The sequence below is a fragment of the Cervus elaphus genome, chromosome 22 (genome assembly GCF_910594005.1).
Source record: "Cervus elaphus chromosome 22, mCerEla1.1, whole genome shotgun sequence".
Classification (NCBI taxonomy): Eukaryota; Metazoa; Chordata; class Mammalia; order Artiodactyla; family Cervidae; genus Cervus; species Cervus elaphus.
The window spans coordinates 54,904,543-54,921,060 of NC_057836.1; the positions used below are offsets into that span (position 1 = coordinate 54,904,543).

Consider the following 16,518-nt stretch of genomic DNA (forward strand, 5'->3'; position numbering starts at 1 on the left):
CTGCCAGTGTATGTGTCTGAATAGTGAATCCTCAGTAAGTGTTGAGTTGGCCAAAAAGTTCGTTCAGATTTTTTTGTTTGGCCAACCCAATACTTACTAAATTAGCTCCCTTCAAGTGCTGATACTCTGCCTTGAGGCAGTGATAGGTCATTCCTATGTGCTTAGAAATGGCAGCCTATCAGGAAACTGTATTTTCAAATCAAACATGATTGGTGGTAAGTTTGAAATGACTTGGCATTATTGATCAACTCTGAGTTAAATATGAACTTTGTATTGACTAAATCAATGTGTTGACATCTTGTGAGAAGATATGAATCCAGATAAGATCTGACTCAAGAAATTCTGGTTTAGAGTCAATGCAGAAGAATGTGCATATTGATTCTTATTGGTGTGTAGGGCATGTAAATAACCTAGTTCATTTTGTTACTTTAATATTTAATATCAAAAAAGGGTAGAAGACTGGCTGATAACTTTTTTGTTAGCTAGTAGTTAACTTTGTCAGTAGTTTCACTTTTGAAAAAGTAAAGCTGGGTAAAGTTAGCAATTTTTTAATCTTTCAGGGTTGTGTTAAGAATTAATACATATGAAAGTATTTAAAGTGCATGTGTAATTTATTGTTATTACTATTATCATCTTTATTGGTTGTGACATTGGGCAAACAAGTTGGTTTCTCATTATATTTACTCTTGTAAAAAGTGGGAATAAAAGTAGTATTGACTCTAATGGGTTATCGTGAGAATCAGTAATGCATGCACTCAAAGAGAAGAGCCTGTTACCTACCAGTAAACCCTTGGAAAATGTTTGCTGTTTTTCTGTTATTATTTTCAGTCTCTTCTTTTAAGTTTAAGAACTTTCCTTTTAAAATCATTATAGAGAATCTGCATTGTTTAATTAGAATTCAGAGTCAAATCTTTAATGTGACTTTGGCACTTTCATTAAATACTTAGCATGATGAATGGCAGTGTTGGCATCTGCTGCTGCTTCTACTTCTAAAGAGTTATATCTCATTTCCTTTGTGATGGAATTCCAGCTGAGCTATTTCAAATCCTAAAAGATGATGCTGTTAAAAGTGCTGTACTCAATATGCCAGCAAATTTGGAAAACACAGCAGTGGCCACATGACTGGAAAAGGTCAGTTTTCTACTTTTGCTCCACTGACTACGCTAAAGCCTTTGACCGTGTGGATTACAACAAACTGTGGAAAATTCTTAAAGAGATGGTAACACCAGACCACCTTACATGTCCCTGAGAGGCCTATATGCAGGACAGGAAGCAATAGTTAGACATGAAACAACGGACTGGTTCAAAATTGGGAAAGGAGTAGGTCGAGGCTGTATATTGTCACCCTGCTTATTTAACTTATATGGAGTATATCATGCAAAATGCTGGACTAGATGACTCACAAGCTAGAATCAAGATTGCCGGACAGCAAGGAGTTTAAACCAATCAGTCCTAAAGGAAAGCAACCTTGAATATTCATTGGAAAGACTGATTCTGAAGCTGAAGCTCTGATAATTTGGCCACCTGATGCGAAGGGCTGAATTATTTGAAGAGACCCTGATGCTGGGAAAGACTGAGGGCAAGAGGAGAAGGGGGTGACAGAGCATGAGTTGGTTGGATGGCATCACCGACTCGATGGACATGAGTTTGAGCAAACTCTGGAAGATAGTGAAGGACAGGGAAGCCTGGTGTGCTGCAGTCCATGGGGTTGCAAAGAGTTGGACTTAGTGACTGAACAACAACAGCGTTTCCTTACCTCACTTGTGGATTGGTTAGTAAAATAAGAATATTCACTTCTGTGATGTTATCTATAGCAAAGTAAAATGTAGTAGAGGCTGGCTCAAATCCTTGCATAATACATGAAAAATAGTAGGTACTAAGTAGTCATAAGTTTGAAAGATATTAAGAACTAGAGCTTGAATGTATCTGGTTCTAAGATATTTAAATGTATGGTGGTGGTTTAGTCACTAAGTCCTGCCCTTGTGACCCGGGAGTCTGTAGCCTGCCAGTCTGCTTTGTCCATGGGATTTCCCAGGCAAGAATACTGGAGTGGGTTGCCATTTCCTTCTCCTGGGAATCTTCCCAGTGCATTGATTGAACCCAGGTCTCCAGCACTGCAGGCAGATTCTTTATTGCTGACCCACCAGGGAAGCCCATGTTGTTATTACATTCTTCTTTCTTACTGTTTACTTATTTTGGTCTGCGCTGGGTCTTGGTTGTTGTTCACAGGCTGTCTTTAGTTGCCGCGAGCAGGATCTGCTCTTCACTGTGGTGTGCCGGCCTCTCTCGCTGCAGAGCGCAGGCCTGGGTGTGCAGGCTTCGGTGGGTGCGCCGCGCGGGCTCCGGAGGGAGGGCCCGGCGGTTGTGGCGCGCAGGATTGGTTGCCCTGCATCAGTGATGGAACCTGCACCCCCTTCATTGGCAGACAGATTCTTAATCACTGGACACCAGCGAAATCCACTATGACATTCTTAATGCTCTGTATATTTGCAAGAATGACTCAGCGGTACAGTAACTAACACTAAAATAAATGTCAATATGTATTCTCTTTCAGATTTACCAAAAATTTATCTCCTGACAAGATAAATCTTAGTACCCTTAAAGGAGAAGGTGAACTAAAGAATTTGGAGTTGGATGAAGAGGTGCTCCAGAACATGTTGGATTTGCCAACATGGCTTGCTATCAACAAAGTTTTTTGTAATAAAGCGTCAATTAGGGTGAGACTTTGATATCTGTGCAAGGCATTTTCTGTTTTCATTTTATTTATTTCATCCCTATCGTTTAAAATAGATATTTTCTTTTCTGCATTATTTATTAATTTATTAATTTTTATTGAAAATTTAATATTCATATTTAAGCAATATTTATAGTTTATTAAAATAATTGTTAAAATTTGGTACATATTTAAAGTTTTCTTCATAGGATTTGTTGTCAAATTGGACAGCTTAAATTTGTAGTAAGTAGAGTCTACTTCAAATGAAGGCGTAAGGACTGATAAGTTATCTTATTCTGGACATTATACTTTTGTTTGAAATTTTGTCTCTTTTCCCCATTTGTTTTTTATTTTGAGAATTTTAAAGTTTTTTTTAATATTATTCCTGCTTATTAAAACTTAAGCTTTTTTATTATCTTTGACTCTAATCATATCATTTTGCTTCTTTGTCTTAAAGATTAGGCTTAGTTTGAGAGCCTACTCAGTGGAAATACTGCATGCTAAAATTAAAATTAAAATTGGGCTACACAGAAAAGATTGTGGAAAGTTTGCCATATCCTTTGATGGTCACCTTTAATTTTTGTTCTATCTTCCATAAACCCAAATGTCTTCAAAAAATATTATCCTTAATATAGAATTTATTTGAACATTATTTATTTGCTATTACTTCCATTTAACATTAATGGTCTCACTTTTATGTTTGTCTTGAATATCTACAAGGAAATTGGCTGGAATTCTAGAATTTAAAAGATTATTAAATGAGCAAAACACTGATTATGCTTTGCTGGGAATTCTTAAACTATGAAATCAAAATGTATCTTCAGAACTGGAGAAAAAACCATATTATTTTTTAGATAATATTAATGTTAGTAGAACCTGAAATTTTTATTTAAAAAGATGACCAAGAAAATAAGAATAATAATCTTTTTTAAAATAAAATAGGTGCAGCTGCTTTCAAGAGTATAAATGAATTGTTCAGTTTAAGTCATCTGATATAATTTGGTATGTCTATCACTGTGTTAAGGGGTCATCTGTGTTGATTACTGTCTTAAATTATTTTTTTGATGATTCATTTTAAAGAAAAATTTTCTTTTATAGATACCATGGACAAAGTTGAAAACCCATCCCATCTGTTTGGTAAGTTCTGAATTGCCTCAGAAATAATTGTTTATATTTGTGTATAACTACTCTGTTAATATTTTGTTTCTTAGAAACATAATCTTATGGCTTTGTTAGCTTTCATTCTATTTTGGTAATATTTAGTTTTCTCAGTCTTTAAATGGGAAATTTGAACTCTAAAATGAGAGGATCTTTCAAGTTCTTCAGGTCTAGCATATTATATTTTAAATTAGTATATTTTACTGTATCTTTTAATTCTTTATTGACATACTGTGGGCTTCTTCTTTTAATAAAATTTGACCCAGATTTTCTATGTTTCTGCTTTTACTGATCTAATATATAATATGTTCTTTAATGTACTTTACTTTTTAAGGAAAATGGACTATTTGGTCATTTGCTGATTCATTCATTCCGCTAATACTTACTGAATGCTTCCCCTCTGCCCTGAGGGAACATACATCTTTATAAGGAGACTGACAGTGAACAAGTAAACAACGCAAGGCGGTTTCAGACAAATTCAGTATTAAATAGAGAATGAAGAGATGACTGCAGATGGGCTAGTGACGACTACTAAGGATGTTCGATCTTTCTTCAAGAAAAACTTAGCCTGAGGAATTTTTTCATTATGAGAGTGTTTATTTTTTCATATTTTTTATAGTTATGTTTTAAATCTCAGGTTTTAGATTGGGAGGAGCTTTCAGAAGTTGTTTAGTCCTATTTACAAATAAGTAATCTATCAATTAGTAATGTACATTCTGAGGTTAGCAATTATGCTTCTGTGAAACCTGATGGTCTTAGCAGTATATGGCTACTACTTACAGTTTTTTTCTCCTGTACTCCTGTAATAAGCTTTTCCAGCAGCAAATAAGTGCCTTGAGAAAGGACTGAGCATTTTCTCAGTCTTTAGACCCTTAGAGAGACGTTTAAAATGACTGTGCTTTATTTTCTTTGCTCCTAAAGAAATGAATGAGAAAGTAGTCTTAAATAATATCCTTATACTATACATAAAATAAAATATCTAATGTTTAATGTGTTTTTATTAGTCCTTGGATAAAGTAATAATGGAAATGAGTACATGTGAAGAACCACGAAACCCAAATGGCCCATCACCAATTGCAACTGCTTCAGGACAAAGGTAAGCTATCCGTTAATATGTATGATTGGCAAAGGAAATTTTTTTTCTATAGTCAGCTCTGTTATTTGCAGTAATAGGACATAAAATAAAATTTCCCAGCCTCAACTCTATTTCAGTCACTTCTCCCATCAAACATTTTATAGTTTTAGTAAACATTTTGCAAGAGTAGCAGAATTGATTTTTAGCCTCTTTTATTCATCTTGCTTTCCTTGATATTAAATAATAATGATCAGTCAAAGGCAGAATAGCAGCAGAAAATGGAAGAAGAAGAGCTTAGGCATTCTATAAATCAGATAGTCTCTTATTTGGTCTCTGAACACTTTCTCTGCATAACATTTGTTCTCTGCATCAGTGGACCTTTTAAGACTCTTAAGAGTTAAGTTGATACCTTAAAAAAGTATAGACCTTTTAGGTTACTCTAAAATTCATTAAATATAGAACACTCACAGTTTCTACAGATTGAATTTTGATAGATAAAAACCAGATGCTAATAACGTAGAAGCCTATGAAGGAGAGCATTTTACAAAGTAAAGGAAAGCAGTTCACAAAGCCATCTTGAGAAGTTAGAGTGGTTCTTAAAAAATAGATATTTAAAAATTTGCCTGTTTATCTTTGCATTCAGTAAATTTGGATCTTGTTTTATGTATACAATTTCTTCAAAACAGATTTTCTGCACTATTTTTGGGTGGTTCAGGTACTCATGTAAGAAGTTTACATAGATTGTAGCGTGACTAGTGCCTCCTTGGGTTGTGCAGCGTGGCAGCCCTGGACATTTACAGTATTCTAGGTGCGTGAGAACCAGGGATTAACTCTTCTTGAGGCTGAACGTGCACATACAGGTACACACACATACTCTCTCTCACATTTTCCTCCTCTTTTACCAAGGTTGAACCATCTTTATATTAATGCATTCTGTGAGAATACCTACAGTCTAATCAGTGGCGTTTCACATGGGAATAGAATGGTGATCCATCCACTGCTGAGAGTTGATTGAGAGCCAGATTTATCAGATATACAGTTTATATTTGGATTATAGGTAATAGTGATGGGGAAAAGAGCTTTCACATTAACATTTTTGTAGTTTATGTATTTTCCAGCAATTTGAGATTTTAAAGTTTAGATTATGATTTCAGGTTAGATAAAGTAAGTTGGAGCAGTTGATCTTAAAATTGGCTAGTCAGAAATATTGGAGAAAAGGTGAAAGTGAAAATCGCTCAGTTGTGTCCAACTCTTTGCAACCCCATGGACTATACAGTCCATGGAAAACTCCAGGCCCGAATACTAGAGTGGGTAGCCATTCCCTTCTCCAGGGGATTTTCCCAACCCAGGGATCGAACCCAGGTCTCCCACATTGCAGGCGGATTGCTTACCAGCTGAGCTACCAGGGAAGCCCAGGTAGGAGCAGTTGGTTTTAAAATTGGCTAGTCAGAAATACTGGAGAAAAAACTGAGATGTTTATAAGACTATTAAAAGGGCAAAAGTAGTTCAGGAAAGTTGTTATAAACAAATGATTCATTTTAATTAGGTGTGGCATAAATTAGGTATTATTGTATGCTAAGCAGTTGACAGTATTTTTCCTGATTCATGTTTTTATAGTACCAACAAGCTTTATAATTTTGGCTTTGGGTGTTAATAAATATGTTTTCCACACTTGTCAAATTGTAAGTCATTTAGGGTGCTTATAAAAATCTACAGGGTTTTTTGGGCTCCTTTTTTGAAATTAATGATTCATTAGGTCTAGAATGGTTGTCAAGAATATGAATATATATCTTCAGTTCTTTACAGTCATGCAATTTAGGGAGAAACTGATCCATTTGATTTTGTTTTTAGCTAAGAGATTAAAATAGAGAGAAATTAACAATTAATAGGTTGGCCCTTTCTTCTTTGTAGGACCTGTAAATCATCAGTGCTCCCATAGACTGGTAGTTTAGTAAACTTTGTAAGTTCAGGAATTTGATTTTTCACTTCACGTGGAGATAGATGTCTATGTGGAGATTAACCAAACTCAGAAGAGATTTTTGTAAACTGAAATTCAGTTTATAATGGATGATATAATCAGAAAGATGTACACTTTAGTCACTGATTCCGCCTTTACCCTTCTGATGGTAAATCCTCCAACACAATTGTAAACCTTTTTAATGTGCATAGATTAGAGTAGATGGGTTTGAATATTCCAAAGGGTATTCTCAGATAATTATTATAAAAATATTCTTCCAACTCCAGAAATATTTCTAAGTGACCAATATTTGTTCTTAGGGTCATAATAACTCCTCCAAAATAACATGTTGCTTAAAGACCACACCAACATTTTGAAATAGCTATTATTTTCATTTTACAAGTAAGGAAACTGAGGCTCATAGACTTGCAATAGTATTAATAAAACCGTAATACTACTATTTATAATACTACAAATAATACTTACACCTTTTAAAGTATCATGAGTCCAGGGATGGTCTTCTTGCTTCATATGCCTTATTTCCTACAGTCCAAATGTAAGCTACAAAGTATATCCTGATTTAAAAGATAAGTCATCTGAATTTTAGGAAAGATAAGTAATTTTATTTATTCATTAGGATAGTAAATCAAGAAGCATAGCAGGTATAGAGGAGCAATGTGCATGATCAGTAAAAATGATGGCCTCACTTTATGGATGTTGGCTTTGAAATATGTGAGAAGCAGCCAAGTAGAGCTATCTGATGGATATTTGAATTTTACAGTCTGAAGTTTCAGCAAGAAATCTGATACAGATTTTGGAATAATGGTCATGATTGAAGTAAGGTGCCAATTTTGCAAAAACTTTCACCACCCTCCTGCCAAACTGTATTGATAATCTAGTTTGTATTTAAGTCTTGCTGTACTTATCATTTTTAAAAACTTTTTATTTTGTATTGGAGTACAGCCGACTAACAATGTTATGGTAGTTTCAAGTGGATAGCAGAGGGACTCAGCCATACATATATACTAAATATATATACATGTATACTTATTCTTGAAACATGACCTTTATTGTTTCTCTGTGTCTTTGCTCATGCTTTTCCCTCTTTTAAGATTTTCCTTCCTTCTTATCTCTCCTTGAGGAAAGTTGATCTTTCTATTTTGGATATATTTCTCATTAATTCTAAACAGTTTCTTCCTCTACCGAGTGTACCAACGATTCCTTTTAAAAAAGCACCTAAAAACAGACTCCCTCATGTTTCAGTTACTAGGATATGTGGTTTTTTTTTTTCCTCCCCCGGTAACTTTCAAGCCCTGTAATGCCATAACTCTGTTTTAGTTTTCTTAGGTCCTAGCATTATTCACATAGTAGATGCTCCATAAATATTTACTGAATTGAATTATATAATGTGAACTTTTTCTGGCCTTATCCCTAAACTATGAGATTATATTCCAGTTGACCTCTGCAGCCTTCTTCGTGTCAAGAATTTAGCCATCTGATTTACTTTATTGATGCCAGTTCTCTGCACTAATGCTTTTTAAAGCAAGCAACTTTGGATGGCAATTAAAATAATTTAGAGAGGCCAATTTTAAAAACCTTGAGCATTTTGAAAAAAAATAAATAAAAACCTTTAGCATTTTGAAATAGCTTTTTTTTTTTGTAACTTACATGTAACCAGACTAGATTGTTTTAACAAAAATTCATTTTGTTAAACAAAAATGAGTAATATGGCAATTTGTGTGAGAATATTAACAGAAAGCTTCTTCACTTTTAATGTTTTATTTTTGGCTTTAATGCATTATATTTTGCTTTGTTTTCTCAGTGAATATGGCTTTGCTGAAAAAGTAGTTGAAGGAATTACTGTTTCTGTAAATTCTATTGTCATTCGCATTGGAGCAAAAGCCTTTAATGCCTCCTTTGAACTTTCCCAGCTAAGAATCTATAGTGTAAATGCAAACTGGGAACATGGAGATTTACGATTTACTCGTATTCAGGATCCACAGAGAGGAGAGGTAAAGATTCTGTTTTTCTTTCTTTGTTTAAAAATGTTTTAGCATTGATTAATATTAAAGTATATTTAAAATAATTACTTTTTGTTGCCTATATTCACATACTACTAGATTTACTTTTTCCCATAAACTGTACTTTTCTCTGTATTATTTTTGTTTAACTATAAAATGTACATTTTTAATGTTTTTACTGTTATCTTTCAACTTAGAGAGTGAGTCCTATTTTAACTTCTAAGCTACTCAGAATTGAATTTTAAATTTACAAAATTAAAATATGTTTTGTTAAATTCTTCATGGTTACATAATTCAAATGTTCTTTGTGTTTTATATTAAAATTAAATTACTTGGAATAAAAGTGTCAACAGCTTTACAGATGATGATTGTAATTATGGAGATGTGTTACTGAATTTGAAAGTGTGTAATTAAAAGTGAAAGCGTAGTGAATAGATCTGGAGGATCATGTGAAAATTTGTGAAGAGGTGCTTTTCCTTTTTTGGCTGCACTTGGTCTTGGCTGCAGCGTGAGCGCTCTTCTCTAGTTGTGACACGCAGGGTCTTCCCTCGTTGCGGCCCCCAGGCTTCTCTGGTTGGCGCAGGGGCTCAGTTGCTCTGCGACATGTGTTGCTTCATGGCATATGGGATCCTACTTCCCCCACCAGGAATCGAACCCATGTGCCCTGAATTAGAAGGTGGATTCTTACAATTGGACCACCAGGGAAATCCCACAAGATACATTTTTGTAACTTTTTTTTTGTTTTTATAAATCTGCATTTTTCTTATTCCGTTTTGTGTTTGTGAACCTAATCTCTTGTTCTCCCTTTAGGTGTTGACCTTTAAGGAGATAAATTGGCAGATGATCCGAATAGAGGCAGATGCCACCCAGAGCGCACATCTGGAAATTATGTGCGCTCCTGTCCGCTTAATAACCAACCAGTCAAAGATCAGAGTCACGCTCAAAAGAAGAGTAAGTCAGCAGTTACCTTTTGATTCATGTGGCAACTATTGGAATTGATGAGAAATTTTAAATTATTTATAGGTGAAATATTGGCATATTAAAACAGTGCAAAATAGAAGGAAATATAGTGCTTCAAGCAATATTTGAAGAAATCTGGTGTGATGATACCATTAGGTTTAATATTAGTATTTTTATTTTTGATGAATTGAATAGATTTCTCAGTTACGAAATAGTAGCTATTTTATAATTTTATGTCTCCTATTGAATATTCCTCAGGAGTGGGTAAACAGTAAAGTCTTCACTATTAGTAACCAAAACTACTAGTTTTAGAAGGCTATTAAGATACGACTGTATATTTAGATAAATATGGAAGGTAGCTGCTTAAGGATGTCAGCATTTGAAAATCCATCATAGACTTTGATGAAATTTAATGTGGGAAAGTAATCACTTCTTTAAAAACATGGCTCAATTAAAATAATTTTTCAGAGTATGACACTTAATACAAATATTGTGAAATGTGGTTAAAATAGCATTTTAGTTTTTAATTAATGCCTCCTTTTCTACTGGAATTACAGCTGACCCTTGAAGCACACAGTTTTGAGCTGTATGAGTCCACTTATATGTGGATCTTTTTCAATAGTGTATACTGCGGTACTGCATGGTCCAGGTTGGTTGGACCCAAGGATGCAGAGGAACCCTGGATATGGAGGAACCTTGGATACAGAGGGCCAACTATAAGTTATATGCATTAACCGCGGCATTATTCAAGGGTCACTTAGGGTTGCGTTAACATTGATAATTATATGATTTTTAGCTATAAATGCAGAATTAAATTACACAAATGCTTATACCTATGTAACATGTACCTGTTAAGGTAAAGGAACCTGTCAGTCTTTTTTTTACCACTGTATCTCCAATACTAGGAGATATTTCTTTCATATTATAGGAACTCATCAAATATTTGGTGATAAAGGAAGCGTTTATTTAAATCATTGAAAAAATTTTAACTTTTAAAAAGTACAAGTGCATTATAAGTTTTATTACTTGGCTTAATTTTATGAATCATTTTTCCCTGACAGTTAAAGGACTGCAATGTCATTGCAACAAAGTTAGTTCTAATATTGGATGACTTACTATGGGTTTTAACGGATTCCCAGTTGAAGGCTATGGTACAGTATGCGAAGTCTCTTAGTGAAGCAATAGAAAAATCAACAGAGCAAAGGAAGAGTATGGCTCCTGAACCTGCACAGGTACGCTATTAACTGCTAATAGGAAAAGCACTTCACTTTACATGGTTTAAGTGGTTTAAAAATCAGAATGGTTAGTTGTTTTCTCTATGTGAAATAGATTATAATACTTTGAGCCCAAGAATTTTCTTATATATTGAATATATTTCTGTCTATATAGTACATATCTTATTTGCAAGTCTGTGCTTGGCACTAGACTTAATGATAATATAAAAGTATTCTGATGTTACAAATACGTCTTTTCAGGAAATTTATAAAAATACAAGTTAAAGATTACTAAAGTCCAAAAGGAAAAAACCTGGGTAATTATAGTCAAGGGAGAGAATGTAAGGATTGACATAAAAGCCCAGAATTGCTGAAGGTGAACACAAAGCTGTTAGAATTGTCTGATGGCTGGGACAAAAATGAGGGAAGCTATTTAATGATCACTTTCTTAAAATCAGAAGCATTACTAGTTTTTTTTTCCTAAAAAGAAAGTTTTCTAACCTTCCCTAGCACTAAATACTGAGAATTTAACATGAAGATTTTTGTAGAAGGGAAATTGGAAATCCCAGCGTGTACTGTCTTTTGATAATTTTATGAGTACGATTGACTTTTTATATCTATCCAATAAAAAGTTAATGGATATTGTGAAATCATACTTCTTGAATTATTTCGTTGGAAATAGAGTAATCCCTGTACTTTGTTGGTAATCTGATTGATATGTGGGAATTTAGGCTTTACTGTGACTGTCACATCGGCATTGTTTACTGCCTGCCTGCTTTGTCATCAGGTGCAGGGCTAGATGCTGCTGATGTAGAAATAAATATTGTCTGAACCTGCCCTCAAGGACCTCAGAATGTAATGGGGAATCAAATGTAAAACAGATCATTGCAGTCCAGCATAAATGCCAGAGTGCAGAATTAAAAATGGGGATGAGGGACTTGCCTGGTGGTACAGTGGATAAGAATTTGCCTGCCAGTGCAGTAGATGTGGGTTTGATCCCTGGTCCAGGAGGAAATGGCAGCTCACTCTAGTATTCTTGCCTGGTAAATCTCATGGCTGGAGAAGCCTGGCGGACTTCAGTCTGTAGAGTCGGACCCGACTGAGCCACTGAACAGCAACCAGAGCAGCTGGGAAGATTCCACACGCAGTGCGGCCGCAGCTCGTGAGCCACAACCACCGCAGCACACGTGCCTGGAGCCTGGCCCCGCCACCGGAGAGGCCCTGTAGTGAGAGGCCCGGACGCCGCAGCAGTGCGCAGCCCCCTGCTCACTGCAGCTAGAGAAAGCCCGCACACAGCAGTGAAGACTCAGAGCCGCCAATGAAACGAGGGATGAGGAGATTACAGAAGGACAGAGAAGTTTTAATCAACTGCTTGTGGATGGACTTTGGAAAGGTTTCACAAAGAGGATAATGAAGTTAAGTCTGAAAAATGAGTAGGAGTTCACAGGTGAGAGGAAGGGTGTTTCAGATGAGGAAACAGAGTCTACAAAAGTATGATGGTGATAGAGAGCATGGTATTTTCTGATAAAGATGAGGGGCTTAGGGTTACTAGAGCATTATTTTTTGAGAGTGACGTACACATGCCTTGTGAATATGTGACAACTTTCCAAGTTTTAAGAAAATTGTTTCACATCTTCCATTTTGATGTATACTCTTTGTTGTGTTAAGATGTCAGTCTGGTTCTCCAGTTCCGTAGTTACTCCTATCCTAGTATCCTACTTTACAAATGAAAGGCATTCTTCTTACTCATCCTGGTTCTTACTGTGGTAGATTTGTCAGGGGTGGATGGTGAGGTGGGCAGGAGGGTTTTGACCTAAAAATCTCTGGGAAATGACAGGCAATTTGAAATATTGCTGTCCATGTTGGAAATGAAGGACCAGTGACAAACTAACACATTAGGTGATTTCCACTTCTTTGCTTTCAACATGTTTGAAGGAAGATTTAATAAATGTCTGCTGCTAGACTATTAAAAATAATTTTTTTTACAGTAGATCACTTTGTGAATCCTGGCATTAACTTGAAAGAGTTCAAAGAATCATGTTACTTTTGCTAAAACAAAATTGACTTCATTCCAGCCTACCTATTGATGTGAACAAAGTTTCCCAGAGCTTTAAGCTATAAAAACAGAATTGATGGTGAACCTGTAGAGAATTGATGGTGAATCCTGTATCATTCTACCAAATAATTAATATTTATCCAATCAGATGTCTTCGTATATAATTCTGTGTGGGGATCTAATGTTAAAAGTTTGATGAACAGAGTATTGGATCATAGCATAGAATAGGGTTTTCCCAGGGAAGTAGCCTGAGTTCAAGCAAAGTTGGCCACTAGACATGATGGGCATTATATGTTACTTTTCCCATGGGCATACAGAAGTCAATGGAAACAAAAGTTAAGTATGACATGGTGGTATTATAAGAGGGTAGATTGAAGAGTAGGAAGGCTGCCACTCTAGGGAAGGGGTAGACTTGGATCTCTAGCAATGGTTTGAAAGAAGAAAAAACAAGCCAAATTGGGGAAAGATATTTGAGTGTTTTATCAGTTGAGGATAGAGAAGAGAGAAAAGTTGAAAACTTCATGAATAATTAGTAATTCCATTAGCCAGAAGAATAAGTCCAGAAGGAAGCAGGTTTGATTAGGGGATGTAAGGCTAAGAAAAGGTAATAATGAGTTCCATTTTGGAGTGGAAAAAAATAATTAAGAAAGTACAGGAGGTAATATTTTGCAGTATTACCATCATAAACACTAGCCTGTTAAAGCTTGCAATGACGATTCGTGTATTATAATTTAGGATGTCATTAACAGAGATGATAATTGAAAGATCAATAGACAAAGTGTTGATGTTACTATAGCTTATTTATGCAATATGTAGATAGATGTCTTTATGTAAAATAGAATATAGATTAGGAAGCTATATAAAGATACAGGTTAGGAAATGAGAAACAAGAACAAAATTCTATAATGCTACTACCATAACAAAACCAGTGTTAGCATTTCGAGGTATTTCCTTACAGATTTTTTTTTGCCTAAGCATCTGCGTCATTTCATAGTTCAGAAAGGATGTAGTAGCAAATGGCTGTAGTTTTCTTCCCTGCCATTAGTATTTAGTTAGTCTTTTTTATCACTCCTTAATGTTTTATAGTAGTTACACTGAGCCACTCACATTGCTGTGGGATGTCTTCCTTCAGTGGTGGTTGTCACATCGCTATTTTAGGTGTCATCTGAGGTACCAAGAGTGTGCATTAGAGAGTGAAGTAGTTGTGTTCCTTTGCTCACCTTACAACTTGCGAGCTTTACGAACTTGAAAATTAAGAATTTTTAAAAGATTATTCATGAGGCAAGAGTTTATAGTGGCTCACTTTCCCCCCTGCAAATAGCATCCAAAAGCCTGAATGTACCTTAGTACGAAGAAAAGAGTTTGTAGGGAGATTAATGCTTATGTTTTTATTTGTATCAGTATTTATCTTGATGAAAGACCGGAAACATAATTAAAGCAATACAGGAGAGTGTTTTCTTCCAAAATAATACCATCATAGACATAAGTAATAGTCTGTAAGGCTTTAAAAGTGGATGGGGGAAAACATAAGAAAAAGTGATTTTTCTGATGAAAATCAGTTTAATAATTAGTAAAAAAGCTTACTTGGACCCCTGGAATTTAAGGCTTCACAACTGTTTCATCTTTGCTTTCCTTTAAATAATGTGGACCCCAGTCATTTTTATCGAGAGATTCTCATTGACTGAGTACACTTTGAAATTCTTTTTACAGTATGATTATAGTTCTTACTACGAAGAAGGTATATACTGTATATAAGCTGTATATATAGTACTTTAATTTTCTGTAAATAACTATACTTTTGTTAACGAATTGTTCTTAGAAAGTTTAAAAATATTTTAAATAACAAGTCTGGTCTTCTTTTAATTGTTACCAAAGTCTCATGCATAGTTTTATGGTTAACAGATATACAGATCATCTCATAGTATACTTATGTATGTAGAGTTACTTTAAGCTATTGAAAGTTCACAGATGTCTTTATACTTCAACAGTATACTATGTTTTCTCTCTTCGGGGAGAAAAGAATGTGAACTCACAAACTGTTATAAACCTGTGCTGTTTTCTGGCTTCTTCAAGTTCAGAAGACATGCCACACCTCTTAAGAATACCTGTGGTACTAAATAATATTACAGGTGGTTTTACAAAGTAATTATTTCTTCAGGGCATATAATAGTGTATGTAGCTAATGTATACAGGGCTCACATTTGTTTTTGTTTTTTATATATAGAACTAATAATATTTAAATAAGCTGCCTTTAATAGTTAATAAATATATTTTCTCAAACAGGGAGGGCTATAAACATGTAAATATAGCCATTCAGATATTTACTAAAACATATTCGGTTCATATTCAGATTGTTTATAGTTCTCTAGTTTTTAGGTTTTAGTTTTATTCCTACATAATTTAGAAAATATTTTGGGGAAACTTAGTTACTGATGCAAAATAAAATGTATTTGCTTACTTTATGACTTTATTATTAAAAATATTTAAGTTTTCTTGAGTGGGGAATGACAAATATTTAACTTGCAGTGACAAGGCAGCTTTAAATCTTTTAGAGCTCTGCGGTAGCGCCATCTACCCAGCATGCGAAGACACCACAGACTTCAAATGCTCCTGATCTAAATGACGCAATTGTGAAACTGTTCAGTGACTTTGATGTTAAAGAAACCTCCCATCATTTAGTGATTTCTCATCTAGATCTACATATATGCGATGATATTCATGCCAAAGAAAAAGGTAATAAAAACTGCTATTTGAAACTATTTTGGTTTTCTCTAAAATTTACTGCACATCTGGATTGTTTTTCATATGTAATAAGTAGTCTGTACTCTTAAAATAAATGGTCATAATTTTATCATTCATTGAGATACATAGGTGAAAGGTATAATTTTAAGGATTATATATTGGTATAAAATTTTACTTTGCTTTGATAGTTAGTGCCTCAACATAATTAATTGTTAGCTGTCAATGCTAATGGTAAAATTAGTTTTTTTTAAAAAAAGACTGACATCCTTAGAAGATTAGACTTGCCTTTGAATTAGCTTTTTCATAATTTTGAAATTGTTCATAAATTAAATTTTAGTCCATACTCAAGTCATAATTATTTGCATATGTATTTTCACTTGATTTTAGCCCAAAGGCTGAGAAGTGATACATGTATATTTTCAGCATTATAGTTGACATACTATTTTCCACCCCCATGTGCATATAAACACAACTATGTGACTGTTTAAATTTTTTCTGTCTCCTTACTCCAGATCTTCCCTAAATTTGGTCAGGAAGCCAAATTCCAATTAGGAAAGTGTTTTCTTTTAGCTTTAGCTTCTCTTATTTTTCCTTATTTCATGAACACAGGTAATGGGTTAAC

At 34.6% G+C, this 16,518-nt stretch overlaps 1 protein-coding gene across 2 annotated transcripts in view; it reads left to right on the forward strand.

Moving 5' to 3' along the window:
* UHRF1BP1L (UHRF1 binding protein 1 like) overlaps nt 1-16,518 on the forward strand; it is an 80,193-nt gene that overhangs the window by 24,622 nt on the left and 39,053 nt on the right. For both annotated transcript variants that reach the window (XM_043880874.1, XM_043880875.1), the window contains 7 exons: nt 2,555-2,717; nt 3,812-3,850; nt 4,876-4,967; nt 8,726-8,915; nt 9,735-9,875; nt 10,946-11,116; nt 15,707-15,887. In XM_043880874.1, the coding sequence (XP_043736809.1) occupies nt 2,555-2,717; nt 3,812-3,850; nt 4,876-4,967; nt 8,726-8,915; nt 9,735-9,875; nt 10,946-11,116; nt 15,707-15,887 (977 nt within the window). The remainder of the gene's footprint in view (nt 1-2,554; nt 2,718-3,811; nt 3,851-4,875; nt 4,968-8,725; nt 8,916-9,734; nt 9,876-10,945; nt 11,117-15,706; nt 15,888-16,518) is intronic.